This window comes from Stylophora pistillata, chromosome 12 (genome assembly GCF_964205215.1).
Source record: "Stylophora pistillata chromosome 12, jaStyPist1.2, whole genome shotgun sequence".
NCBI lineage: Eukaryota > Metazoa > Cnidaria > Anthozoa > Scleractinia > Pocilloporidae > Stylophora > Stylophora pistillata.
In genome coordinates, this window is record NC_142530.1 from 1801748 (window position 1) to 1829289 (window position 27542).

The 27542-nt window shown below is 40.0% G+C and overlaps 2 protein-coding genes and 1 pseudogene across 5 annotated transcripts; 2 read left to right on the forward strand and 1 right to left on the reverse strand.

Annotated features, from left to right (window-relative positions):
- Positions 1 to 29: 29 nt before the first annotated feature.
- Positions 30 to 7968, forward strand: LOC111320834 (IQ calmodulin-binding motif-containing protein 1-like). Of its 3 annotated transcripts, none has more exons than XM_022923540.2 (13): positions 30 to 335; positions 781 to 873; positions 1409 to 1605; positions 2442 to 2535; positions 2966 to 3065; positions 3629 to 3724; positions 4155 to 4232; positions 4594 to 4702; positions 5047 to 5448; positions 6262 to 6384; positions 6684 to 6728; positions 7188 to 7299; positions 7716 to 7968. In XM_022923540.2, exons 1-13 carry the CDS (start codon positions 224 to 226, stop codon positions 7922 to 7924), a joined length of 1770 nt encoding a protein of 589 aa, XP_022779275.2. In that variant the 5' UTR covers positions 30 to 223; the 3' UTR covers positions 7925 to 7968. The 3 variants fall into 3 exon arrangements, with proteins under 3 accessions (XP_022779275.2, XP_088596843.1, XP_088596842.1); XM_088740717.1 differs by having other exon boundaries at positions 34 to 335; positions 7771 to 7968; XM_088740716.1 differs by lacking the exon at positions 781 to 873 and having other exon boundaries at positions 51 to 335.
- A 4045-nt stretch (positions 7969 to 12013) lies between these two features.
- On the forward strand, positions 12014 to 14753 carry LOC148718359 (uncharacterized; annotated as a pseudogene). Its single transcript, XR_015993616.1, has 2 exons — positions 12014 to 12505; positions 13050 to 14753. The product of XR_015993616.1 is annotated as an uncharacterized LOC148718359 (transcript).
- A 10380-nt stretch (positions 14754 to 25133) lies between these two features.
- LOC111320857 (collagen triple helix repeat-containing protein 1) lies at positions 25134 to 27459 on the reverse strand. Its single transcript, XM_022923571.2, has 4 exons — positions 27275 to 27459; positions 26448 to 26547; positions 25777 to 26085; positions 25134 to 25697 (listed from the first exon to the last, which is right to left on the reverse strand). The coding sequence occupies exons 2-4, from the start codon at positions 26514 to 26516 to the stop codon at positions 25335 to 25337; spliced, it is 741 nt and encodes a 246-aa protein (XP_022779306.2). The 5' UTR covers positions 26517 to 26547; positions 27275 to 27459; the 3' UTR covers positions 25134 to 25334.
- Positions 27460 to 27542: the final 83 nt, after the last annotated feature.

Sequence of the window (27542 nt, forward strand, 5' to 3'; positions counted from 1 at the left end):
ACGTCACAAAGGCCGTAGCCACCAAGGCGGCCATTTTGAAATAATTTAATTTGTTGACTCTTACAGTTTCTATTTACAGCATTTTGGCCGTTCAAACCTCAAAGTGGACAAAACAGCGGCACGGCTCATAGGTGAAAAAATAAAATGGCCTGCCTAAACAGTAGGCTGGAAGACTTACCAGACAGAGCTCTTTGTTTGGGTAAATGATAATAGTTTCTAATCTATGGAAATCGATGAACAAACACAGCAAACTCGCGAACGAGCCTTGCACCTTGCAGCCGAAGTAGCTGAGACGGATGACAGTAATGTCCCTGTTTTACTGTTGCAATTAAAAGGTACACTCTAGATATTTTCCGTCTACATTCCTTTAAGAGAAACTATACCTGGAAGTTGACACAAAGGAAGCCAATCAATAGTTCGAAAAATGTGATAATTCGAAATGCAACCCATCAAACCAGACTGTGAACAAGGCGGAAATTTTAAATCTGAACTGAAAACTTAAGAGCTGAACATTTTCTGTAAATTAAAGAAACATTAATTAATGACTAGTTGTAGTTACCCATCGTGTAATTGTTCACAGAGAATTCTCAGTGAACAAGGTGAATATTTGAAAACTGACCTGACCTCCCAAGAGCTGGAGAAAATTAGCTGTCTCTTTGTGAAACATAAACAGCCAACATTATCTTTTACCACTGTGAATACTCTGATTAGCCTCAGAGAGGCTTATTAAGTTCAAAGGCTTCCAGACTTTACCTTTACTTATCATCCTTGACTTGGCAGACATCCTTGACTTGGCACCTCCAAGAAGCAGCCTTGGAGAACTTCTCAGGAAAGATCTGTGGACATATGATGTTATTCATGTTTGCAACCTAGGTACACATACTTTAACTGCATTAAAATCGACCAAAATCAGACTAAGATGTCAGTGTCCAGATTGAGATCACTTACACGTGTAGCAAGAGCTGCCTTTCTAACACTTCTGTTTTTTTTACTAATAAGAATATTATATTATATTATAGTATTGAAAAAGACATCACCTTTATTAAAAAAGCTAGTAAGTTTGATGCTCTCCAGTCAAGTTTTATTTTAAGCACGGTATCATCTTTAGACAGCAACGATATAATATCCTGACGTTTCGGTGACTTCATGACACCATTATCAAGGGTACAAATGAAAATAAAATTAACAAATGCAAACGGATTCTATTCGTGCTAAAGTATTTGTGTAGCTACCTCCCCTATGCAAATTAGTTGTAACTCTTTAACTCGCATTTGTTAATTTTATTTTCATTTGTACCCTTGATAATGGCGTCATGAAGTCGCCGAAACGTCGGGATGTTATATCGTTGGTTTTTACCTGTCTATGTATCACTAAATCTTTGGTATCATCTTTAATTCTATTTTTCAAGCTTTGAAGCAAGACTTTGCCTCAATCGTGGGAGGATGGGACACTGCAACCCAGTTGGGAGCCATTTTATGTCAGAGCTGTGTGGGTCTCAACTTTCCAGAGATGGCAGAGTATGAGGACAAATTTCTCCCTGATGTTGTAGAGAATATGTTGTCTTTGGCTGCAAAGTTGCTTGACTTTATTGTCAAAGCTAGAGTGGTAAGATGTTCCAGTTGGGCAGATCGGTCATGTTTTTGCCTAATTTAAGTTTGATTTTTCAGAGTGGTTGAGTGTTAGTACTGGGGAAGTAGAATAAGGTGGCATGAGAATGCACAACATTATGGCTTTTTGTATAAATGAAAAATAGCGTATCATAATGGAGGCAGAAATTTCCATGCCATGGCTATGTTCCCCAGAAGCACCAGTAGCCACTGTTTTCAATGACCACTTGTTTAATGGGAGACACAGTGGTCCAATGATTAGTTCAGTGGGCTAAGTGTTGAGAGATCTAGTTTAAGACCAGGCTGGATCATTGTGTCGCTTTCTAGGGCAAAACTCTTTACTCTCACAGTGCCCCTCTACTAGTGAATTGTCAGGGAAGCCTGACGAAACACTGGGGGGTAACCTAGCAGTGGACTGGCTCCCCATCCAGGGGATAGTAGTGATGCTCCTACATGTAGCTGCTTCGTGCTAAGAAAAGCAGAAGATGCCCTCTCTGTCTACGTGGGCTTCTTGGCTTAAGAACAGACTTACCTTTCTTTTTATTTCTGAAGTGCCACCCACTTTGATAACTAAAGACAAAATAATATTGCTGCATTGTGGTTAGTATAAAATGTCTGGACAAGCTCTAGCAGAAGAGGCCCACAAGATCCTTTTGAGATATGCTTTAAACAGACTGGGTGAAAATACTGGAGTAAAATTTTGATTGAAATTAAAAAGACTTTAGGAGTTGCTTTCAATGTCTTGATTTTTAACATACATCCCAAGCAATTTTTTAGGTTATCCTTGCATTGAACATTAAAAAATATTTACTTGTGCTCTCTTTTTTCAAATAGATGACTGAGAAACAGAAACTATTTCAAAATTTTAGGACAACACTGAATTCCTTGGAGTGGCTGTACAGTTTTCATGTTTCCCTCACTTTCAATGGTATTAAATGCAGTTTTCCAACTTGCCTTTGCAGAAATCATGTGCATGTATTATTTTACTATACAATTACATGTACTTATCAACACATAAGTGGTACACGTCACTAAAATGGCAGGGTAAATCAGAATTACACAGAATAGTTTTCATTGAGATCCTGCTAATTAAAGTAATAAAGAAAAAAATTTAGGTGAATTGAAAAAGGTGTCCCAAAGCTAAATTTAGTGCAAAACATATCAGTAAATGTAATTATCATGTTTTCTGAACTTTAAAGGATAAATACTTGCTTTAAAAAAAGAGTCTCGAGGATGTAGGTGACCTGTCATTACTCGAGAATTGGTCCAATTATGTACAAGTCTTTACAAAAAAAATTAGATGTTTTGAAACCTGTTTGATATGAATCTAATGGGAATCAATTTCTGTTTCCATCCAGTGCTGCAATCCAAGCGCTTTGTACAGATTCTAATGTCTGAAGAAGTTGATGCATCCCTCTTTATTTTGATGATTGTGGAGAATATTTTTAAAATGAAGAGGTCTGGAAATTACTTTAAGTTGTGACCATTTTTTTTTTAACAAAATAGCATTTGTTTATCTTCTGTGCAGCTGCAATATTTAAACCCTTTTAATTCCCATGAGTGACCAAGACGGAATTTCCACTTGAATGAAAATCAAGCAGACATGTGTGATGAGAAGAAAGAGGAATATCAATTGGGGAATTAACCCTTTAATTTCCAAATTAAGTGATTATTATGTGAATTCTCTCTTTAATATTCAGTAATTATCTGGCAAACAGGTAATGAGAATACTCAGAGTTATATGGTTGAAGTTGTTTTCTCAATCTAACTCCATACTCTTGTTGCTAATTTATAAGGAAATGTGTAGTAGAGGGGAGAATTAACAATTTGATCTTGGGAGTTAAAAGGTTAATAGTTGATCCAATATCAGATTCTCCGAACCAACATCATAAGAATTGTATGGCAGACAGTAAGGAGAATTACCAATGAGATCCTGGGAGAGAAAAGGTTGTGTAATGACTTATACAGCAATACTAGACAATTTTAGGTTTATGTAATGTCACTTTTAAATGTTTCATTAGGGTGTTGATGGGAAAACTTGAGCCGAATGTCCTGCACAGCATTTTGGATGAAACTGTTTTCAAGATATCAGCTTCTGAAGAATCTTCAGTTGCAAGGTGAATTGTGAAAACAGAACTGGCATTGTAAAAGATGTGTTTGTTGTATTGATTGTGGTTGCAATGTTGCACCCTGATAGGTCTACTCTTATTACTGACCAAGCCGTACTTGTGCTGTCAGTTGATGCATCAATTTATGGTACACCTGTGGGGCTAAGGTTCAAGTCATTTGCCAAACACTTTTTCCAGATACATGTTACAATAACAGACACAACTGAATGGAAATTTGCAATGCAGGGATGCCTTCAATGAAAATGAAGCCATGACGAAGATTTCATCCAAATAACACTAACAGATTTGCAAGAATCAAAATTTTGTAACCAAAGATACATGTACATGCATTCAAATGGACAATAGTCAGTCAGTAGTAAAGTAGATCCACTTCTTGCCTTCTTAAACTCAAAGTATTTGGCAACACTTATTTGCATAGGGCATCAATTCGCCTCATTTTGACAGCAACAGATGTTCACCCACCAATCCTTGAAGTTTTGCTCTCGAAAAGATACAGGTGAGTTTGAAATCACTCATCAGCTTGTGATAAAGCACGTAACCTTTTACCCGTAGGAGTAACCGACATCTAATTTCTCCGTACAATATCACCCTTAACTCACATATAAAGGTCATGAGAATGAAGCAAATGATCGCCAATTTAAGAAGGCCCCTTGCCTCCCATTAGCCCATTCCAATGACTGATACGATTCATAAAACTAAAGGGCTTCAAACCCTCCCGGTCTCGCTATACAAAGGTTTTACAAATTTAGAACCAAATGAGCAAGGTAGTAGTTTTCACTATTCTTTATCTGATTGAGTGTAAAGTAGTAAACGTTTTATTATTCTAAAGAGGTGTTAAGTTACAATCTTCTTTTTAGGGGTTTGAAGGCGTATCTCAGCAAGTGGAAGGCGAGAGGGTTTGACCATGATGTGAAGAGACTTGTGTCTTTATTAGAGGCTGGTTCGATTGCTCAGGCTGAGCAAATGGTACGCAAGTTGAAATATGAGAATTACGATTATTCTTAAAGCTACTGTTGTTGTTGTTGTTGTTTTGAGGCCGGTTACGTTTTATCAAGGGATCTCCTCGTCATGTCCCGGGCTTGTTTCTACTAAATTTAAGAGAGCATTGCTGTGGAGTGCCTTGTGTTTCAGATTTATCAGCCGTTTTGCGATTTCATACCGGCGAGAGTTTATTGGATGTATAGTTTGTTCCATCGGTCCACAGGCCTTGTAAAAATCAAATACATGCGGGTTTTTGAGGGAACTTTAGAATGACATAACTTTTGAAGATTCCCGTCGAGTAACAGTTTCCATGTGATTTCCTATCTCAGAGACTCTCTCGCGCCGCCACGGCTATCCAAGCATTTTACCGCGGTTCCAAACAGCGTCAGCGCCTCAAACAAGCCGAGTTGGGAATCATCTTACTTCAGCGAAAATTCAGACAGCGCCGTTTGGACAAGGAGCGAGAAAAAGAGAAGGGAAAGCGGCGCCAAGAACGCAAATTGGCTCAGGAGCAGAAAAGAATCAATGATTTCAGATCTTCGATGCAAAAACAGTTAAAGATGTTGGAAAGCGTACCTGCCAGAGAAGTGAACTTGTTTATGGAAGAAAATCAAGTGAAGGCAGCTAGTAAAATACAAGCGGCGTTTCGTGGAATGGTGGCGCGGAAGAAATATAGTGAACGGAGCGAGGAAGTTACGCGAGAGAGAGCAGCGGTCACCATCCAGCGACAGGTGAGCGTGGAAATTTTTATCTTCGGAAACCTTTTCAATCCCTTCACTCCGAAAATGGGAGGGATAGTGAGATTTGGAGGGGGACATACGAAAAGGATAGGTTCAAAAAAGGTAAAGAAATAAATAATGAAAGGGGTGGGGGGAAGTCGGGCTACGTAACTAGAAAGAAAGTCCTGCGAAAATCTCAAACTGACTTTCATCCTATTGAAATTAGATCAGATGTCTGGAGAACAACCGTCTCTGCTTTTAAAAATATTCACTTCGTCAGAACAATTCCTCAATATGAAGGTATAGCGAATTGCCAAGCTGGGGGAGACTCGTAGAATTTCCTATTTAACTCCCTCCAAATCCCATCAGCCTTCCACTCCGCCTCCACCCCCTCCCTCCTCCCCCCCTCCCCCCCCCCCCCCCCATGAAAGGAACAGTCCCTTTCATCACACAGAATCCCAAAGTGTTTTAATGTAAAGAAATTCCTGATCGGTCATTCCTGGGCGGGAAAAAAGTAAAAGGAGCATCGTCCGTAGTTATTCTTTGTAATCCGATGAGGTGGCCTCTGAGATAGGCTATTATCGATATATGAAAATTCTAACATAGCTGCGAGGTTTAGGGGAATAAAATAAATGAATTTTTCATCCCTCGACCTCGATGTGATTTCTTCTGTTTTATTCCCCAAGCCTTGGAGCCAAGTTTGCATTTTGATATATCGAAAATGGCCTATTATTTCTTCTTCATTTTATGGTAAGAATGAAAATTATATGGTTTTCTGGAGCTTAATATTCCTTTGATAATAAATTGTTCTACTCTTTATTGTAGTTTCGCCGATATCAACAGCATAAAGCAGATCGTAAAACTCCATATCCTGTTGTGCCTGGTTTGACCGACGCAAGACGCGCCGAACTCCAGAACATGATCGCCGAACGTCGACAGAGGTTCCCTGTAAGTTTTGTAACATTTAGTTTCGTTAGTCATCACCTTTTAAGTTCGTCACTTGTGATCCTTGTTAATATCGGCCACCCTCGGCCAATCAGAACTGAATTTTCATGCTTTGGTTTGTTACTTTCTGCACTGTAGAGGGATTGTTTGAAGATTTCATGCTATTTGATTTAATGTAGATTTCTGCAACATTCAAAGTAATTTTAATTACGCGAAGTGCCCCCGACGTGTTTAAAAGCCCGGTGATGTTTACGGGTATTTTTGTTTGCTTGTTTGTTTGTTTGTTTGTTTGCCTCTGTAAGGCGAAGCACCGAACCCAAGAGGAATTTAAAGAGCTTCACGAAAAGGTACCAGATGGGTTAACTGACTTATTTCTACTAGTATTTTTCTTTGGTAATCTTTTAATACTTGTTACAGAAGAGTGCTACTTTTTACATTCTTTGCAAAGGGTAAAGCTGTCAAACCGCGCAGCCGCACTTGAATTATTTTCAATTGTTTCAAGTTTCCTGAAGTGAAGATTGTTGCACAGAAGTTTGTTTTACAGAATATGTTTTGAAATATGGGAGGAGTAGACGCGTTTTTTTTTTCCTTTTTTTTTTTTTTTAATGACCCTTCAGGGGTAGGGTGTATGAATTGTGAGGTCAAGCTACAAGGTTGTATTATAGTTGCCTCTTGCGGACTAGAGTTGGTTAATACATGGGAATTTTCGCCTCGAGTGCTTGTTTTCAGGTTTTAATTAAGAACATGGAATTCTTAATAGGAGAAGAAACATCCAGGTTAACATTTTTGTACTTGTTTTCATTTAGGCGTTTTCACTTCTTGCCAATCACGTGTTGTCTAACATGAAGATAAGAAAGAGTGAACAGAGAAGGGAAGCGTTGCTGGCCAGGCTAAACGTGGACGCAGATCAGCTGTTAGGTAAACTGGGCACTGAACACTAAATGCTCCTCTCTTTTTGTTTTTCTCTTTCTTTTTCTGCGATTCAGAGAAAGCCGAGCGAAACATCGTGAAAAAAGAAGTCTTCAGAAATCAGTTACTCTAAACTATGGATTTGTCTGTAAAGGAATACTTTCAAATTAGCAACTGTGAATCAGTTGAAAGCGACTTTTCTGTTCCAGCTTGTTGTAAATTGTTTCTTTAAATTAATAATATTATTTTGTGAAAGGGTAGTGTGATCGTGCGGGTGAGTGTAGACCTGGGAAGGACTGTTGTCGGTGGTAGTAACTGACGTTTCAACAACCTGTGCGGAAGTCATCATCAGAGTCAAGAGTTACTACACTTTCACATGTTACCCCCGGGTTCAAACCATTTACTGCATTATATTATTTTGATAGCGGCCCCAAAGCTTCATGAGGTTATTCCCGACATTCTTGACTCCTTTGCTTCAAGATCAGCGCCCGTGATAGCTAGGGCACAGCAGTGTCACAACGAGGAAATGCACAGACTCAAGCTACCCTGGTGGAAAAAGTTATGGGACGAGGAGGAAGTGGAAGGGCCTCGAGAGAGACCAGGAAGTCAAGACGAGGAACAATTAAATTTTTGACAATAAATTTTTTGGTGGAAAAATTAAATATAGACAATTTTCTATTTTTGTGATCAGACTTGATTTATGTATATTTTGAATTATATTTTTGTGGAAAACAGCTCGGCCCAACAAGAGCAAGCTAATATGCTCTTTTGGAAGTTTTATTACAAGCCCTTTTAACCCTTGATGTTTGCAACGTTTTAGACCATTTTTCATGGTCATTTCCCTTATACCACCGTTCTTTTTAATAAATTAAAAGCATAATATCTCTCGTTAAAAATGTGCGCTATCATTACTCTAGTGCACTAAACGGCCCTCTAAATTCAAAAGTTTGTATAGAATCAAAATCTTCCCCCTCAATTTAAACCCACAGACAGTTAATATTTTTCTAACCTCGCTTTTCCCGCTCAAATTTATGACCACACACATCCCGCTAAAAAGTCCAAGTGAAAAAAGACTGGTCGTTTGGGAAGTTTTGTCATTTTGCCCACTGATGGCCGTTAGGGCATTTTGGCCACTAGTTCCCGTTTGGACATTTTAGTCACTACTAGCTGTTTTAACATTTGACCACTAGTGCCTGTTTTGGCATTTTGACCACTGGTGGCCGTTTAAGAATTTTAGCCACCAGTGGCAGTTTTGCCCACTAGTGGATGTTTCTGCATTTTGGCCACTAGTGGCCGTTTGGGTATTTTCGCTACTACTGGCTCTTTCGGCATTTTCGTCACTACTAACCGTTTCGGCATTTTGGCCGTTTTTGACGTTTTTCTCATTGTAGCCGTTTGGGCATTTTCGCCACTAGTGGCAGTTTTGGCGTTTTGCCCACTAAAAGCATAATATCTCTAATGGCCGTTTGCGCATTTTGGCCAATAGTGGCTGTTTTGGCATTTTGGCCACTAGTGGCAGTTTTTGCGTTTTCCCCACTAGCGGCAGTTTTGGCGTTTTGCCCACTAATGGCCGTTTAGGCATTTTGGCCACTACTGGCCATGGCCGTTAGGGCATTTTGGCCACTAATTGCTGTTTTGGCATTTTCGCCACTACTGGCCGTTCGGGAATTTTGACCACTACTGGCAGTTTTGGCGTTTTCCCCACTTTTGGCCATTTGCTCATTTTCGCCACTAGTGGGAAATTTTGCCAACAGTGGCCTTTTTGGCATTTTGGCCGTTTTGACGTTATTCCCACTAGTAGCCGTTTGGGCATTTTAGCCACTAGTGGCAGCTTGCGCATTTTGGCCAATAATGGCTGTTTGGGCATTTTGGCCACTGGTGACTGTTTGGCATTTTGGCCACCAGTGGCAGTTTTGGCGTTTTGCCCACTAGTGGCAGTTTTGGCATTTTGGCCACTAGTGGCCGTTTTAGCATTTTGGCCACTAGTGGCCGTTCGGACATTTTGGCCACTGCTGGGTGTTTGGCATTTTCGCCACTGATGGCCGTTGGGGCATTTTGACCATTACTGGCAGTCCTGGCGTTTTCCCCTCTTGTGGCCATTTGCGCATTTTCGCCACTAGTGGCCATTTGGGCATTTTGGCCACTAATGGCCGTTTGGGCATTTTGGCCACTACTGGCTCTTGATATTTTACTGAGCGACATGGAGACAGTTTCTAGACATGTCTCCTCCTTTGGTTAGGCCTACAGTTTTTTATCAAAATAATTAAAGCAACAGTTCATTTAAGAATTTCCCTGAGCCGGTGAAACCCAAACGACCGAGAGTCGAGTTGTTATTAATGTTTTTTTGTTTAATCGGATTTCATATGCCACCGTTTGGCATCAGATTATAATTAACAATTATTCGCCGAAGGCGAGGTGAATATCGTCGAATAATCCCCGAGACGAAGTCGAGGGGATTATTCGACAATATTTACCGAACCTGAGGCGAATAATTGTTTTAGTATAATTTCAGAGCTGAACAACAGAGAAATGTCTAAAATCATAACATTTTAGTAACATTTATTAACATTTTATTTTAACATTTTATATAAACCGCGTGGGACGGTTTATATAGCGTCATATAAGGAACCGCTCGACCAATCAGATTGCTGGAAACTCTTTGCTCAGCTCTGAAATTATACTAATAGTTATTAATACTAGTGGCCAGGAAGCTTCAAAGGTTGAAAAAAACGCTACAATTCACGCCGGGGCCAGACCACCCCTCCAATGGGTCATTAGCGCGTGGGTTTTTTTTTTTTTCAAGACGGCGGCGTTTGTGTGTACGAAGGCTTCTGGGCGTTCGAGAATATGGATCCTCGGCAAATTCGGTCGGTTTTAACCAAGCTTTTTGTAGCTTGGGTACAGTACAGCCGAATAGGGCGCCTTTTTTCAGATTTTCCAGTTCAGTAGCTTCCTGTTGATAAGCATTGAGGGTAATTTATTGAAAACTTTACGGAGAAATTGACTATGATCACGGCAGTCGAAACTGTCAGAGAATATTCGGCTGTAGAGTGCTTGGAGTGGCCGCTGGCCATCGCAACTGTTGTAACGCTGTTGTAACCCAAGACTGCTTGCGCCAAAGACAAAAAATTGTAATGTTGTGTTTACGTCGCAAAATTAAAATTCTTGTAATTTACTTATTTCTGATCATTGCTCGTCTGACTGCATGATAGCCATCATAAGATTCAGTAACATAAATAGGCTGTTTTGATTGCTTGAATTCATCAAATAAATAAGCCCAAGTTCGTCCTCAAATTATACGAAACTAGCAGATCATAGAATTTACAGTGAGTCGGTGACAAATTAAAGTCAAAAAAGTTTATAAATGTATCATGCACAATTTAAGTCTTATTTGTATATGAGCACGATCCTTCGCAGTAAAGCACTATTTGAGCAAAAGTGAAAATCAGACCTGAAAAAAATTTCAGGCCTGTACGGGATTCGAACCACTGACCTCTGCGATACTAGTGCAGCGCTCTTACCAATTGAGCTAACAAGCCAACTGAGAGCAGGTCACCAAATTAATTCGACATAAACCCGTAGATGATAAATCAAACAACAACAAACATATGAAACATATGTGTGAACTGCGGTTATGAGACGTATATGAGCACGATCCTTCGCAGTAAAGCACTATTTGAGCAATAGTGAAAATCAGACCTGAAAAAAATTTCAGGCCTGTACGGGATTCGAACCACTGACCTCTGCGATACTAGTGCAGCGCTCTTACCAATTGAGCTAACACTGACCTGCTCTCAGTTGGCTTGTTAGCTCAATTGGTAAGAGCGCTGCACTAGTATCGCAGAGGTCAGTGGTTCGAATCCCGTACAGGCCTGAAATTTTTTTCAGGTCTGATTTTCACTATTGCTCAAATAGTGCTTTACTGCGAAGGATCGTGCTCATATACGTCTCATAACCGCAGTTCACACATATGTTTCATATGTTTGTTGTTGTTTGATTTATCATCTACGGGTTTATGTCGAATTAATTTGGTGACCTGCTCTCAGTTGGCTTGTTAGCTCAATTGGTAAGAGCGCTGCACTAGTATCGCAGAGGTCAGTGGTTCGAATCCCGTACAGGCCTGAAATTTTTTTTTCAGGTCTGATTTTCACTATTGCTCAAATAGTGCTTTACTGCGAAGGATCGTGCTCATATACGTCTCATAACCGCAGTTCACACATATGTTTCATATGTTTGTTGTTGTTTAAGTCTTATTGTTTACCTCTTCGGGTAAGGAGAGTTGAGGCTATGATGTTATCTACAGACTTGGCACAGTACTTACGGTTACCTTTTCAATCATACTTATTTATCATTGTTATTTTTATTTTGAACTATTTATTTATTTGCTTGAATTAATTTACATATTTATACACAGATTGCTTAAGTGGAAAATGTAGAGAATGATGGTGGTGATCAGGCCAAAAAGAAAAATGATGACAGGGGGTCCACTATCTCAAGTGAAATTCATGGAGCAAACAGTGAAAAGCTTAATCTTTCTAGGAAACAGTTTTTCAGACGTAGAAAGAAGACCCTGGCTGCACTAGGTCCCATCCATACTTGTGCTCGAGCAAAGATCAAATTTCCCAGACACAACAAACCAGTGCTTGATGGTATGTGGACGACATTAATATGCACTGTATCAAAACCTGAGATGACCAATTACATCAAGAATTAAAATATTTGCATGCAAGAGATAATTCCAAGTATTATCAGAAGCAAAATTAAAGATTATGAATGCTGAGCAAGAAGAATAGAGTGAGAAGCTTGCGTGTGCTTTATGAAGGAGGCCTCACAAGCAAGACAAAGTACACAACATCAGGAACAGTTCAGAGGTTGTAAGAGAAACTGAAAAGAAAAAGGAAAACATGAAGACAGAATTTACGACAGGATGCAAAGTTCCAAACATTTTGCCCAACAAAACACTGATGAGCTTTGTCAGAAGCATAGAAATTGGTGAAGTACTATCCTTGGATGATATGGCTAGTAAATATTCACTAGAATCAATGTCTGGTGTATACAGACCATTGAAGCCTTTTCTTCTGAAGTTTGCAGATCTGTACTTGTTTCTGAACAGCAAAACCCCCCTGCCTACACTGGTTCAATGGAGAGAAAGGAGTTTTGCATGTAGCAATTGGTGCAGATGGTGCTCCCTTTGGGAAGGATGATACAGCAACAGGTAGATTATTATTTTCTCCAGACTGAGGATACTAGACTGATATTGTATCATTAATTTAGCCATAAGACATGATAATGTTACTCATCTGTCAAACTCAGAAAACCATGAACACCTGAAATGTTTCAGAAATGTTGATTACATGGTGACTTATTACATTAAAGTTCAGGCAAGCCAACCTCAAAACCACAAACTAATTACCATTGCTGTTTACGGTTCAGTTTTCTCACACCTGATTGGCTTTTTCCTTGTAACACTATAACATTCCATAAATACTTCTGGTGTTCATGGTTTCCTTAGTTTCACAGTAAATCACTCAGTGCATCTGAGTCCTCTCTTTGAACTAATTTTTTTGTAATTTGATGTCAAATATACTTGTTATTAATTATGACATTCAAGCTCTGGAAAATATATATTGAATAACTACTTTTGATCATTATGATATTGACAATTTCCTAATTAGTGTTCAATACTGTTTAATAATTTGCCACCTTTTATTTAAACTACACCTATTTTGTCTGATGAAATGTTTTTGTTTCATTTATAGCCTACCTTGTGAGTATTCTGAACCTCCTAAACAGGGTGCAGAACTGCAATGACAACCACCTTATGGGTGCTAATTGTGCTGAAGATACTCCACTAATGAAGCAGTATACAAAGCACTTGGTCCAAGAAATGGAGCTCACGGAAGGGGCTAAATTAACCACTGACCAAGGCCATGTAGTTGAATTTAGATTTCAGCTGATCCCAAGTGACATGAAATGGGTTTCATCAATGTCTGGAGAGCTTAATAACTGTGCTGTCTACTTTTCTCCCTTTGCCAATGTGAACCAGACTAATAAAGTGACCATAGGTGGCTCAATTGGTGGACTTAAAGAAACCTGGCAACCATGGGATTGCAAGAGGAGAATTGAAGTTGCAGAGAAGGTTGAGAAGTTCAAAGCTAAACTTAAGGATCCTGTGGGAAATCAAAGAGCAGAGGTCACCAAGTTCATTGCTAAGGAAAAATCTAGGCAAGAATTTGTTCCCCCACTGGGCAAATATGTGGATTTGGTCAAGGCAGAGCCCCTCCACAACACCAATAATGCCTGGCAGCAATGGTTTTCAGCCCTCCTGACACTTGCCATGCTGTGCACTGACCAAGCTAAACTCAAGACAGCAACAGCGGTGTTAGATCTTCCAAACACATCACCAGTGGTAGCATTTCTAAATTGTGTGAGGGGAACTGCAAAGTGTGGAAGGCTTTACAACAGTTTCAACAGGTGGTTCAGCGAGAAGAGAAAAAAGGGAGTTTCTTTCTCTTACAGATTCACTGGACTGGAATCAAAGAGGTTTTCATGGAACTTCACCTACCTTATTCAGGAACTACTGAAGATAAACAATCTATCAAGTGGGCCTATGGTGAAACTGCACACATTGGCATTTACTCTTGTGAAAATTGGGGATGCTGCTGCCATTTACTCCAGGGTAGATGTAAACAAGCAGCAAGTTGAGCATTTGAAGATCTTGGGCCAGCACTACTTCACAGCAAATCGCCTGCTATTAAGTGGTGTGAATCCCACTGTGTGGACACTGAGATATGCCATCCTATATCACACTGACCAGCTGTTGGAGAAACTTGGGTTTGGACTTGGCCTTAACTCCATGCAGGGTTGAGAGGCCAAGCACGTCAAGCTGGCAAAGTATGTTGAAAATACTTGCAATGTCAAAAAAAGCATAAGGTGGTGGATTGTGTTCTGCGATGAATTTGTTTGTCTCTTGTGGCTTAGAGAGATGGATCCTTTCAGTGTTTCTTAGCAGCAAGAGAAAAAGAATGCCTGTGACTCCTACATCCCTAAGAGGGTGAAGGACCATGATAACAGGTTTTGTTATTGTGGTCTTTCAAAGTCAAATGCACATGATTGCACAATTTGCACAAGCAATATGATGCAGCTAGTCAAGAAAAGTGTTGTTGCTGGAAAAGTTAACAATGAACTCAAGCAGTTCCTTAAATAATGTGTTTTTTTTGTCATTTCAGTTAACTTTAATTAAAACTAGTGTTTGTTGTCATGCAGAACTACCACAGGCAGTGAGGAAACCTATCTGTCCAGTTAAGTGTTTCACTTGCCTGCCAGCACATTTACACAACAGGGCCCAGTTGTTCGAAGACCGATTAGCGCTAACCCAGGGTTAAATGTTAATCCAGATTTCTATATCTCTCTGTTCAAAAGCCGTTTTAGGATAATTTTCCCAGTTATTCTTAGAGCATTCAATCACCTCAGATCTGCAATTAAATTTTACGGTAATCCTGGGTTATCTTAATCCGCCTTTGAACAACCCGGCCCAGTTGTTTAATAATAATGTAAACAATTTTGTTTATTAACATTTTTAACACAGTGTTAATATTGTAGTACTTCTTCAGTTCAATAGATGTATTCAAAAAATAGAGTCCACAAATATTGATAAGCCATATGGCTAGCTAGCTAATATGCTAAGATTATTAACAGAAATTATTTTGAAAAAATCAAACAATCATTAAATGATACTAAAAATGAAAATTAGTTTTTTTCTGTAATCAAATGTATATCAATAAGGATTTCTCTAGTGCTGTGGTACACCGCTCATGTTCCAGTATCCATAGTGAAATTTCACGGTCAGAACCTCGTTTTTCTTGTGAAATCTCAATTCTAGTGGCTTCTCATCCGAAACAATCACCTCACACCTCTCCATTTCACTATTTAGTGGCTTTTTTAAGATATTTTCCCGGTCTGCTTTAGCACCGTCAATGTCCATCCTCTTGAACAAATATAGGGCCTTTCGAAAATCGTTGATTTTGTAAAACAGTTGGGTGTTCGTCTCACTAAATTCATGGCCAAAATTTGTTTGGTCCAGGATATCTTTTGAGATACCTAAAAACACTTCCATTGGCATGTCCACTGTGAACTCTCCACACCATGGATTTGCCAGTTCCGGTCTTGAATTGAGCCGGCGTATAATTTTTGCATGGATCTTTCTAAGGGCTCTGGCCACCATTCCGCGTGCAGGCAACAGCCTTTGGATATTGCGATCTCTTGAGCGCTGACTGAATTTATCTTCCAAGACTCCCAAGGCACTATCAAGCTCTCCAAAGAATTCATTCACGTTTTTTATTCCATCCCCACTTGCAACTTGACTTAAGCAGTCTGATTTAGCACGTTGCAAAGCAGGTCGAAGTGTTTCAGCAAACTCCACTTTGGCGGCCATGTTGGATTTTAGGTAGAACAATTCTAATTTCCCACCATTTTGAAATTTACCCATAGGTAACCTCGGGCTCCTGAAGACCCATTGGAGGGGTAGTACACTGTTTCAAAATATTATGACTGCTATATATCTCCATCCGAGATCCTTTGCAGTCGCTTGTTTTTGTTTTGGAATCGCGTTAATGTTAAATGGCGAACTCTGATAGTCAGTCACAAACAGTATTAAAAAGAAAAACAAAGATTTGCTGAAGAACACAGTAAACAAATTTGCAGCTAAATATTTGAGACTGAAAAATCATAAATCGAGTCTGTGTATAAAACTTGTACAAAGCTTACCTGATGTTGAAGGAAATTGTTCGGCTTCAACACTAAATAAAATATCAACAAATAACCAATATTGGCCAAAACTGATTTACTTTACGCATTTCAATGATAGAATAATGACTTGTACAAAAGAGATCGCTTACATACATATCTCAGGATCTGAAGTAAAAATCAGTCAAATAATTATTCTCACCTCGAAAAAATCTCCCCGGAGTCTCTAGTTCCATCGTAGGAACAATGCAATAATATTTCTGCAAAAGCACTGTCTGTAGTGTTACCGAAACCCATGGTTGTTTTCCTTGCCCTCCATAAATCATACACGGACTCTCGAAGTCGAATAAGCTTTGAACTAAATTAAGGCCCAAAAACTTGACCAACTTATCGGTTCCCAAATCGCTAACCACTCATCACCAGAAAACCTCAAAACTGTAGTTACCATTCCAGAAAACCTCTCACTTTCCGATTCAGAAAAAATCCGTCCTCAGTAAGGGCTCAAATTTTGTTCTCATTTCTAAAACAACGGACGAATTCTCAATTAAACAAGACGTAGAAAAATTCCTTCGCCGCGTTCAATTAAAAGCCTTTTTTCACAACAAAGAGGATGATTCTAACACCTCGAACATAGACACTTTCGAAACACTTCAGACTCGAAAGTCTAAATGGACTCTCCCAGAGGGCCAATTCGCATCATTAGACTTTTTTATCAAAAAATGCCGTCACGATATCAACAAACTCAATTTCAAACGTATTACCAAATTTTCTAATCTCTCTTCTGAAGAGTGGTCGACTATAAAAAGTCTTAGAAAACGCAAAGACATAGTTATCAAAGCGGCCGATAAGAGCGGCTAAGTCGTTGTTTGGCGCATCGACCTCTACCAAAAGAAGCTTTGCGGCAACTTTCTGACACCTCCTTTTATCAAAAGGTCGACAAAGACCTCACTACCAGCAATCAAAACTCCGTCAAGAATACGATCAACCAACTCATAACTAAACAAGAATTGCCGGCCACAGCAAAACATCTCATCATAACCACTCATAGAACTTCTCGTATTTAGTTTTTACCTAAAATTCACAAACCTAACAACCCGGGTCGGCCCATTGTCGCGGCTTGCAATTGCCCTACCGAACTTATCTCCAGCTATCTAGACAAAATTTGGCTCCCATCGTCAAAACTTTACCATCATATATTAAAGACCGCCAACACGCTCTTCAAATTTTTCCAGACTTTAATTTCCTTGGCCAAAACAAACTTCTTTTCACCATGGATATTACGTCTCTTTACACTGTCATTCCTAATGGCGAAGGCCTTCTCGCCCTTAAACATTTTTTTGATCAACGTACTGATAAGGAACCTAAATCTGAAACACTACTACGCCTAGCCGAACTAGTGCTCACACTCAATTGTTTTTCATTCGGAAACAACTTCTTCAAACAAACCAATGGTGTAGCCATGGGCACCAAAATGGTACCTACCTATGCCAATCTTTTTGTAGGTTTTGTCGAACATCAATTTTTCAGCCAATTCAACGGGTCCAAACCTGAACTCTACGGTCGCTACATCGACGACTGTATCGGCGCTACCTCCTCTACCAGAGAGGATCTCACTCAATTCATAACCGCAGTCAATTCTTTTCACCCGGCTCTGAAATATACATGGGAAATTTCTGTCAATTCTTTACCCTTTTTAGACATCAAAGTTTCAATTGAAGGTAACGGTTTATGCACTAGTGTGTATTACAAACCTACAGACTCGCATAATTACTTGTTATATTCGTCTTCGCATCCATCTCACGTTAAGAATTCCATTCCTTTTTCTCAGTTTTTAAGACTTCGTCGTTTATGCAGTGATGACTCTGATTTCCACTACAAATCAGAGTCAATGTGCCAGTTTTTCGATAAACGTGGTTACCCTGTTTCTGTCGTTCAAGCAGGTTACCACCGCGCCCAACTTATTGATCGACACTCAGCACTACAAACGTCGCATAAGGAAGATTCCGACCGCATTCCATTCACTCTCACGTTTCACCCTCACAACCACTCAGTTAAATCCATCATTCTTAAAAACTTTAAATTACTTCAAAACGATCCAGAGACAAGCACTATCTTTTCGCAGCCTCCGCTCATTTCATTCAAACGCGACAAAAACATAATCAATTTTTTGGTCAGAAGTTCTTTTCAGACTAATGACCAACCAGGCACTTTTAAATGCGCTCGTGCACGATGCAAAACGTGTCCTTTCATTCACAACACTGATAAAATATCGGGACCTAAATGATCCATTAAGATCACCGATCATTTCACGTGCACCTCCGCCAATGTAATCTATTGCATAACTTGCACTTCATCGGTGAAACAGGCAGAAGACTAGCTGACCGATTCCGAGAACACCTTCGAGACGTGGAAAGGAATGACAAGGACACATCGAAACCAGTCGCTAGACATTTTAATTTACCTAATCATTCTAAGCAACATATGGCAATCTGCGGTCTTTCCTTACACTAAGGTAGCACGGAAAGCCGTAAAAATTTTGAACAAAAGCTCATCTTTCAAACCGGCAGTCTAAATCCCACAGGGATCAACGAACGCTTTTCATTCCACTAATTTATTCTTGTTTTTCTCGTTGCCATGTTCTCACCAATAACGTAGCTCCATTTTCTGCCTTTAAAAGCACACACAACCCACAATTCCTCTATTCGCTCCGACGAAGGGCTAACGCTCCAAACGTCAGCTTTTGTAATCGTTACGGTGGCCAATTTACCACTTCAACTTTGTTGATATATCTCAATTATTTCGAATAACCTTTGCCGAGCCGGGAAGACTCGGCCTTCCTCTAGACCGCTTCTTCGGCGGCATCAACTTTTCAAATGACGTTTTTCACCGTCATACATGTAAGAGTTAAAAACTATTTACTGATATGGATACTACGATAGTTTGTTGCTCGCACATGATTCAAGATGGAACTTTGAAATCCCCAATTAGTAAGATGGAAGAAGATATCAAAGCGATTCCGCAACTACGAGGAAAATAGCGTATTTTTCATATATGAAAAATGATCCGGGCGCGCAAGGCATCTTGGTTGGAAATGGGCCTTTAAAGAACTCACACTGCTTTCACATTCACAGCTCGCTGCAGTAATTGTGACGCATATCTTGAGGAGCTCATATATATTTGGAAAGAGATCATCATCGCACTCCTTAACAATGGCTTCTAAAACACATTTAACGATGTGCCTATTTCTGATAATATTCTTCCGCTTTTCGTCATCTACTCGGTTGTTCACGTTTAGCTCTGGGTTTTCATCCGAGTTAAGGAAGGATTCGGTAGCGATTATTGCATCGTGATGGTACTTCATTTGCTCATGTCTTTTTGCCTTTTCTTGAGGCTTATGCCAGTTTATGGAAGGCTTGTTAACAAAAGCACCCTTTTCTTTCCTGCTATGCATAGGTATCATCAAAGAACAGTGTTTACAGAATACTCCATCTACTGAAGGGCTGTAGACCATCCACGAGTACTCACTGAGGTATCGTGACTGAAAACCTCTTCGGCACTGATGAAGAAATCGCGTTGGAAACTTGTAGTTAATCGGTGGCACAAAATGACTTTTAATCAAGTAATACTTCTGACCAACTAGCAGCTTATTTTCGGAAGAACCAAATTTCTCAGAGGTCGTCATAAAAACTTCCCGATGTCATTAATTTCCTGTTGCATCATTGGTTCTAAGCGATGCCGCGTTAGATTGTCATCAGTGTTCTCAGGTACTGGAGCTTGCGAAGTCTCCACAATTCTATAAATAATGCAGAATTGTTAAGAAAGTACACATCGCGGGCTTTTCATAGAATATTGTCATGACATCAGGAAATGACGATAAGAGACCAGGAGAAACATAAAATATATTTCCCTCTTTGTGTCTCGAAAACTTCTATTTCATGGTTTGGGATGCCTGTGTATTGCTGCTTTAGATCCCTCCCCCAGTCCCTCTCCGAATTGTTACTTTGTGTTTCCTCACTGGCTTTTTTTAACCGAGTTTGTTTCATATCGAGGAATAGCGACTAAATCTCAAAGCATAATAATGGGATCAAGACTGGTGGACATTGCGAAAATAAGTAGGATTTACTTTCTATCCTTGGGTTTCACCCACGTGACCAATACCGTAGCAACGGTTACTATCCGCCATCTTGGTGTCCCTCGAGCGTAAACAAACCGTATCTAACGAAGAGTTCATGTGAGAAAGAAGGGATGGTTTTATGCATTATTGTTGGCTGTTCGAGCAAAAGTGGAAGGCATAAAGACTAAGGATTTTTTCGTATAATAATTTAATAATTTTATTATTTCTATAGCGCAAAATTCATTATATATATGATCTAATGCGCTATACCTAAGATCATCACAAATCAAGGGGAAGAACAGGAGGAACTAGAAGTTGTTGTATTGTTCGAGGCTTGCAGCTGTTGTAGATCCTCGATTTTTTGGTCGAGCTTTTCTTTGAGCTTCTTAGCCGATGAGAAATCGATGTCTTTAGCCCTCGCATACGGCACTTCATTGACCTATGTCGGCAAAATCCATGAGCATTTTACCTGAGTGCAAGTAAGCTTGGGGTGTCACGAAAACTCACACCCCGAAAACTCAGACTCCTCGAAAATTCAAGAGATAAACTCGACTCATGATCACTCCTGGTAATCCCTCGTGTATTTTGACCTTTTGGGTCTTCATCCAACTGAAGCAGCAAAAGCAAGGCCGCAAGTTGCACGTTTCGCAAAATCGTCCGATGGTTGAGTATTAAAACATTTTAGAGTGACACAAGACTTCATTTAGCTTAGATTTCCTCCATTTTTCCCGTTAATTTTGAACTTTTCATTCACAGTTAACGGGATCAAATGCGCTCGCTCCAACACCAAAGTATTAAAATGTGGCGTGATTTTGACGAGCCGAAAGGGACGTTTGTTGACCTTTTTGTACTTCGTCGCACAGATCCTTGTTGTCGCTCTGTTAAAATTCTTAAATATTTCGCGATAATGATGGATACAAACAGAGACTCGGCCTACCAGTCCCAAAACGAAGACAATTTTGCGACCCTTGGGCAAGAGTTCTTAAATGAGGCAGAAAGAGAGAAACAACGCGAAAGAAGACTCGGCATCAGCGCCGTCACGATTCGCCTCTCTGAAGAATCACTCTTGATATTGTTGTTCGTCTTTCGCGTCGGATTTGTTGCATTAATCCACCGGTTATATTATAAAAAAGTTGGTTCATGCTTTATGCTATGCACTATCGAATTATGGAGCACTTCGGAAGCTTGGAGAACACTTCGCGGGACCTGAGTTTTCGGTGTCTGAGTTTTCGTGACAGCCAGCGACCTTGCCATGAATTCTAGTAGTTGCCTCTAACATAAATAAAACACTCGCGATATGTGAGCATGACTCAGCCAGTCCAGCTTTGCATCCCAAGCAATGGGCTGACAAAATAGTCCCATCGTTTTCGGAAATGACCCAAATGTTCACTAAAGGATCATTCATATGCTGTGAATGCCAAACTCGTGCTCTCACGGCATACTTGCCGGCGATTACTTTGCCTACAACTGAGGTTACAAATCCCGACACCATTTGATTAAACGCCTCTAGACTCTTGAACGCCTTGAACTGCTTCTTGGTGTAGAAGCTGGTCTCAAGAACGAGGTAACTCAGCAAGTCCGACGCTTCCACAGGAGGCAAGCATTTTGGACTGAACTTCTCGGCTGGTATGCTTGCAGGGTCAACCCCAATGACCGAGATCTTTTGCAAACATCTTTCCTTCCAACTCTCTAAGCTTTCGGCATACTCAGAGAGCACTGGGATATCTTAAGATGAATGCCAGATACTTTTATCGCTTTTTTCTTCCTGGATATTCATGCAGTTGGCGAAATAATACGGCGATAAGAGAGAGGGCTTCACTATAGAAATCGACTAATTATTCATAAATTTGATACCCGAGGGACACCAACATGGCGGACACTAACTTCAGCAAAGCTTGTGACGTCACCTGAAACCCAACCATATCTCGCTGTAAAACTGTAGTTAACTGAGATAGATCTGAAGTCTTGGTTTCAGCTGGGCTGTCATCGCAGACTGCACTGTCATTGTTAGCGTCTGATGGCTCTTAACAGGGTACTTTACTGACCCATGTATCGAGAGACTGGCAAGATTTAGCTGTAGTGTTCCTCTTTCTATTTTCTTGTTCTCTCCTACCCATAACGTTTGACACAAAAACCTAATTTTGCATCTTTGGGCGTTCATGCGCTCGTACAAACAGAGAATACTACCCGACTCGTTAGCAGACGTATCTGACAAAAGTCGTGAGATCGCTCCCTTGTCATTGGCTCGCTCGTCTTAACTCCCGTGCAAATCGTGCGCACATTAATTTCATTATTCATTTAGATAAGCTTTGACATCTGTGCGCTCATTGAAATGTTCTGAATGGCTCAGGCTACTAGAGTGCAGCTGGTTTTAGTTTCCCAGTGAAACTGAGTCAAGTGAAAATTCCTTCTGGAATGTTAAAGGACTCTGCTGATATAATAGCCAAGCCTCTCACGCATATAATTAACCTGTCTCTCGCAACAGGGTCTATACCTACTGACTGGAAAGCGGCTAAAATTGTACCACTTTTTAAATCTGGTTCAATGGCCGAAATCGACAATTATAGGCCTATTTCAATACTTCCTTCAATGTCAAAGATCCTGGAGAAAGTGGTATTTAAGCAGCTGATGGCTCATTTTGAACAGAATGGTCTACTTTCTCATTTTCAGTACGGCTTCCGTCGCATGCGCTCTACTGAACTGGCCGTTACTCATCTAACCGATGTTATCAGAAGAGAAGGTGAGAATGGTAACCTGACAGGCTGTGTTTTCATCGATCTATCAAAGGCGTTTGACACCATCAGTCACTCTGGCCTCCTGAGCAAGCTTTCAACTTACGGAGTTCGTGGAACAGAACTCGCATGGTTCACTGATTACCTTTTCTGCAGATCACAAGTTGTCCAATATAAATGCGTGCTATCAGAACCTCAACCCATTCTCACAGGTGTTCCTCAGGGAAGTATCCTGGGTCCTATCTTATTCATTATCTTTTTCAACGATGTACATAAACCGCTTCAACACTCGAAGATTATCACTTATGCCGACGATTCAGTCATCTATACCTCTTCTAATGATATTGATACTATACAGAGAAGCCTTAGCGAGGATATGAATAACCTGTGCGAGTGGTTTAAAGACAACGAACTGATCATTAACCTAAAAAAGGACAAGACGGAGTCTATGTTATTTGGAACAGCTAAAAGAATCAACCTTCAAGACAAGGAACTTAAACTTTCTGTTAATGGGACACTCATCAATAACAAATCTACCTATAAGTACTTAGGTGTTCACCTTGACTCATCACTAAACCTTGCATCACATTTTGACCGAATCTATAAAAAAGCTGCAACCAGAATTAACCTCTTGCGATCAATTCGTCCTTTGATCGACCAAAAGTGTGCAGAATCGATCTATAACACTATGATCGCACCTATTTTTACCTATTGCGGAACACTTGGTCTTAGCTTTCCGGATTACCGAAAGGAAATGATAAAGAACATCGAACGACGAGGCTTTAAAGTTACTGGCAATAGTTCTTTTAATCCCCCATCCGTGAACAATTTGATCAAGCGTAAAAGCTGTTTGTTTGTTTTCGACTGTCTCCTGAATAATGTTTGCACACCCTTTAAGAACTACTTCGAAAGACTGGTTCATTCTAAGGCCACTAGGAATAACGGTATATCAGTGAAATTACCCAAAGTACGTTTAGAATTTGGTAAAAAGAGCTTCTATTACCAAGGAGCAAAGACTTTCAACAACCTGCCTGCTGAACTAAGGTCGTTAGATTCGAGACTGAAATTTAAGAACAAATTGCGAGATTATTTTAGTTAAAAATTCGATCTAAACGTGGTTATAGGTATCCTTTTTCAGAGCATTTTATTTTATTGTATGCTTTTCTAGACCTTAAGGTCAATGATTATATCTTGTTAAGTTTTGTTTTATTCATTTATTTATTATTTTGACAGGACCCCAAGGACAACAGTGTTACACACTGATGGGTTTTCAATCCTGTATAAAAATTCGTTAGTATTATTATCATTATTATTATTATTATTATTATTACATTACTACTTTTTCCATTAGATTTTGTTTAAGTATCACTGTTAAGTTTTAACTTCATTTTAACCCACTGCACTTCTTAACTTGGATATTGAGTATCAAAATGCGAACCTTTGGAGCCTGTGATGGGGTGCGAACGCACCCCGTGCACCTCCCCCCGGTTACGGGCCTGTCACTGGTGGCCAGGACAAAATACCAAAACAGCCACTAGTGGAAAAAATGACAAAACGGCCACTAGTGGCCAGAATGTCAAAACGGTCACTAGTGGATTAAATACCAAAACGGCCACGAGTGGACAAAATGCCAAAACGGCCACTATAGTGGACAAAATGCCAAAACGGCCATTAGTGGACAAAATGCCAAAACAGCCACTAGTGGAGAAAATGCCAAAACGGTTACGAGTGGAGAAAATGCCAAAACGGTTACGAGTGGAGAAAATGCCAAAACGGCCATGCAGTAGTGAACAAAATGTTAAAACGGCCACTAGTGGAGAAAATGCCAAAATGACCACTGGTGGCTAAAATGTCAATACGGCCACTAGTGGAGAAAATGCCAAAACGGTCACTAGAGGCCAAAATACCAAAATGGCCACAGGTGGCTAAAATGTTAAAAAACAGCCAGCCATATGCTATAACGGCCACTAGTGGCCGAAATGTGAAAACGGTCACTAGTGGTTAAAATGTCGAAACAGTTACTAATAGTCGAAATGCTATAGCGGGCAATAATTACGAAAATGCCACAACGGCAAGTTTTGGCCAAAATGGGAAAAGTGGCTACTGGCGAAAATTCCAGAACGGCTAGTGGTGGCCAAAATTCCGAAACGGCAACTGGTGGCCAAAGTTCGAAAACGGCTACTAGTTGCGGTTATTTTATGCTCTATGATGTATGAGTGTTTGCGAGACATGTGCGAAAAAATGCGCATTAGGAATATAAAGCGGAAGTTTTAGTGACGAGGTAGAAGCGGGGTGTTCCATTTAGCTCTGTTATTCAACCTCAATAAAGCTTACCTTTACCTTAAAGTGCTACGTTTCTTACAAAAATCAAGGTTTTCTTTATAGTTACAGTCACTACTTTCGACCAGCGGCACTAATCAACCAATGGCTGATTTTGTTTCAGGGCCGTACAGTTATTGTGGTTTAGGGACTTCCTCAATCATGATTCGCGTCACAGATTTGTGCCCGGTGTAGGTGTCGAAACCTTTTCCGAATCCTGGACAATCTCCAACCGTTAGTCCCACGCGAACGGTTGCCGATCCAATTCCCTCGCAGTATCCTCCGATTTGACTGTGCTGGTGAATGTTGGTGTCTGTTTTACCATGATTTTGCCAAATGGCGTCAATACCTTCGATGGGAGCTGGTTTAGCGCACTCAATGCCGTTGAAAGTGAAATACCAACGTTTACAACACCTTTTGCAGTGGGCTACTCTAAAATCGCCGTCGAACTCAACTTTCAAGACGGTATCTGGACTTTTTTTAACGAAGACGCAATCCTGCAATAGAAAGAGATAATTTCACATGGGCTGTTCAACAAAAGACGATGAGTCCTCCACTGAAACAATGAAAACTTACCTTTATCAACCCATAGTCTCTGTTGTCTTCCAGAGGCTTCCACGTGCATTGTTTCCAGTTTCTTTGAGGGACTACTCCAGCGGGGCCCTGATCTCCCTTTACACCCTGAGAGCCTCTTTTCCTTGGTGCTCCTGCAGGACCTTTATCCCCCTTAGGCCCTACAGGGCCGGCAGGTCCTTTTTTACCTGGTGCTCCAGTTGATCCTCTAGCACCGTCTCTTCCGTTACGCCCAGGCATCCCAGGGACCCCTGGTACACCACTGGTCGCATGGGCCGAACAGCTAGAGGCCGGTTGTGACTGAGACTTTACCTAATAGTGACATTGGGAGAAGAATGTCACTATTATTTTCTTAAGTATAAACTGCCAAAAGAGACGAACAATCTTAGGGACGTAGTATTGTATGGTTTATGTGAAGCGTGGTTCACTGATTATAATATTTGGTTTCATTTCCACAATTATAGTCGACGTGTATGTTATATATCGATTGTCAGTTTTTCTTCAGATGTTGCTCAACTAGCGAAAAGAAAAATTAATTCAGAGAATTTAGTCTCTCGATATGTCTGGGATAAATATTAAATAAACGAAAACAAAGGAAAACTCGTGGTTTATTAAGTGTCTTTGATGTGGCGGAATTCCGTCAAGAAACGTTGCCACGAAAAGCAATAACTTACCGACTGGTTAGCGGAGAACGCCAAGTGTAGGATCGTTATAAACAATGCAAAAGCGGTCAGCCGATGCATCCTACTTCGTTGTCTCTGTAAGCTATCAGTACTTAAAGGGAAAAAAATTGAAGGACAGAACTTAAAACCTGGTCACATTCAAGATGTGATTCATCAAAATTCTTTCTACAAAGAGCAACGCTGAAATACAAAGCTCTAAATGCGAAACGCAATGTGACAACTAGCTTCCCTCGCCTTGCAAGTAATTATCTAAATACTGCCCGGCTTGTCCTTTACAACCGAAGAGTAATAGCTCTGAGCGGTAGAGCTCTTTTTGAGTATGTGGCGGTTTGCGTTGCGTATAAATTTCCTACCGTTAACTATTCCGCGTAAAAACTGGTCTATCGCTGCGACAAAGATTTGTCCTTAATACGTCAAATATTCATTGAAATTTAGTGGACATTGTTTTGTTTTCGATTTGTTTTGTTTCTGTGAGACAGGAACAAAATTGTTGAGAAAAGTTTCCAGTTAGCATTACTTTACACTAAGAACTTTATGGTCAAGAATTTATGTCACTTTGTGACCCACGTTCACAGTAGTATCTTTAACAATATTTGAAAGAAATCGTATCATAAATGACTGACCGATGGATGAAAAACCAAAAAAATCTTATAGAATCTAAAGACAACCTTGTGCACAATTCAAACAGTATCGTGAATATTATTTATCCTGTTGTCAATCAAAGGCCACATCGGAAATTTAAACCAGCCTTCCGTGAACCTTAATAATGGTTACCCCAAATTTAGAGAGTTCTTTTAAGACAATAGATTTGGTTTTACCTTTCAAGCGAATCCTGCCTTGATTAGAAAACTCGATGACTGAAACGTGTAACACTGAAAATTGTATTCCTGAAGATTTCATAAAAATGATCTTTGGGTTAAATTTTGTCCAGTTGTAGGTTGAAATGTAGTATTTTCATGTAACTAGTTCGTAGCTAAAACACAAAAGCGACATATTGAAGCCATGCGAATAAAAAACCTTGTTGGTGGTAAAAACTCGGTATACACCATTAGGCCACAAAGATGAACTGAAAGGGCCCGTACGGAG

What these genes read in the sequence shown, in the direction of transcription:
- LOC111320834 (XM_022923540.2), top strand. Translation starts at nt 224, where the DNA reads ATGGAAATCGATGAACAAACACAGCAAACTCGCGAACGAGCCTTGCAC. An exon ending in TTGCTCAGGCTGAGCAAATG is followed by an intron (nt 4,703 to 5,046) that starts GTACGCAAGTTG and finishes TTCCTATCTCAG; the next exon opens with AGACTCTCTCGCGCCGCCAC. An exon ending in TTAAAGAGCTTCACGAAAAG is followed by an intron (nt 6,729 to 7,187) that starts GTACCAGATGGG and finishes GTTTTCATTTAG; the next exon opens with GCGTTTTCACTTCTTGCCAA.
- LOC111320857 (XM_022923571.2), bottom strand. Translation starts at nt 26,516, where the DNA reads ATGCATCGGCTGACCGCTTTTGCATTGTTTATAACGATCCTACACTTG. An exon ending in CGTTCTCCGCTAACCAGTCG is followed by an intron (nt 26,086 to 26,447) that starts GTAAGTTATTGC and finishes TGTCACTATTAG; the next exon opens with GTAAAGTCTCAGTCACAACC. An exon ending in GAGACTATGGGTTGATAAAG is followed by an intron (nt 25,698 to 25,776) that starts GTAAGTTTTCAT and finishes TTTCTATTGCAG; the next exon opens with GATTGCGTCTTCGTTAAAAA.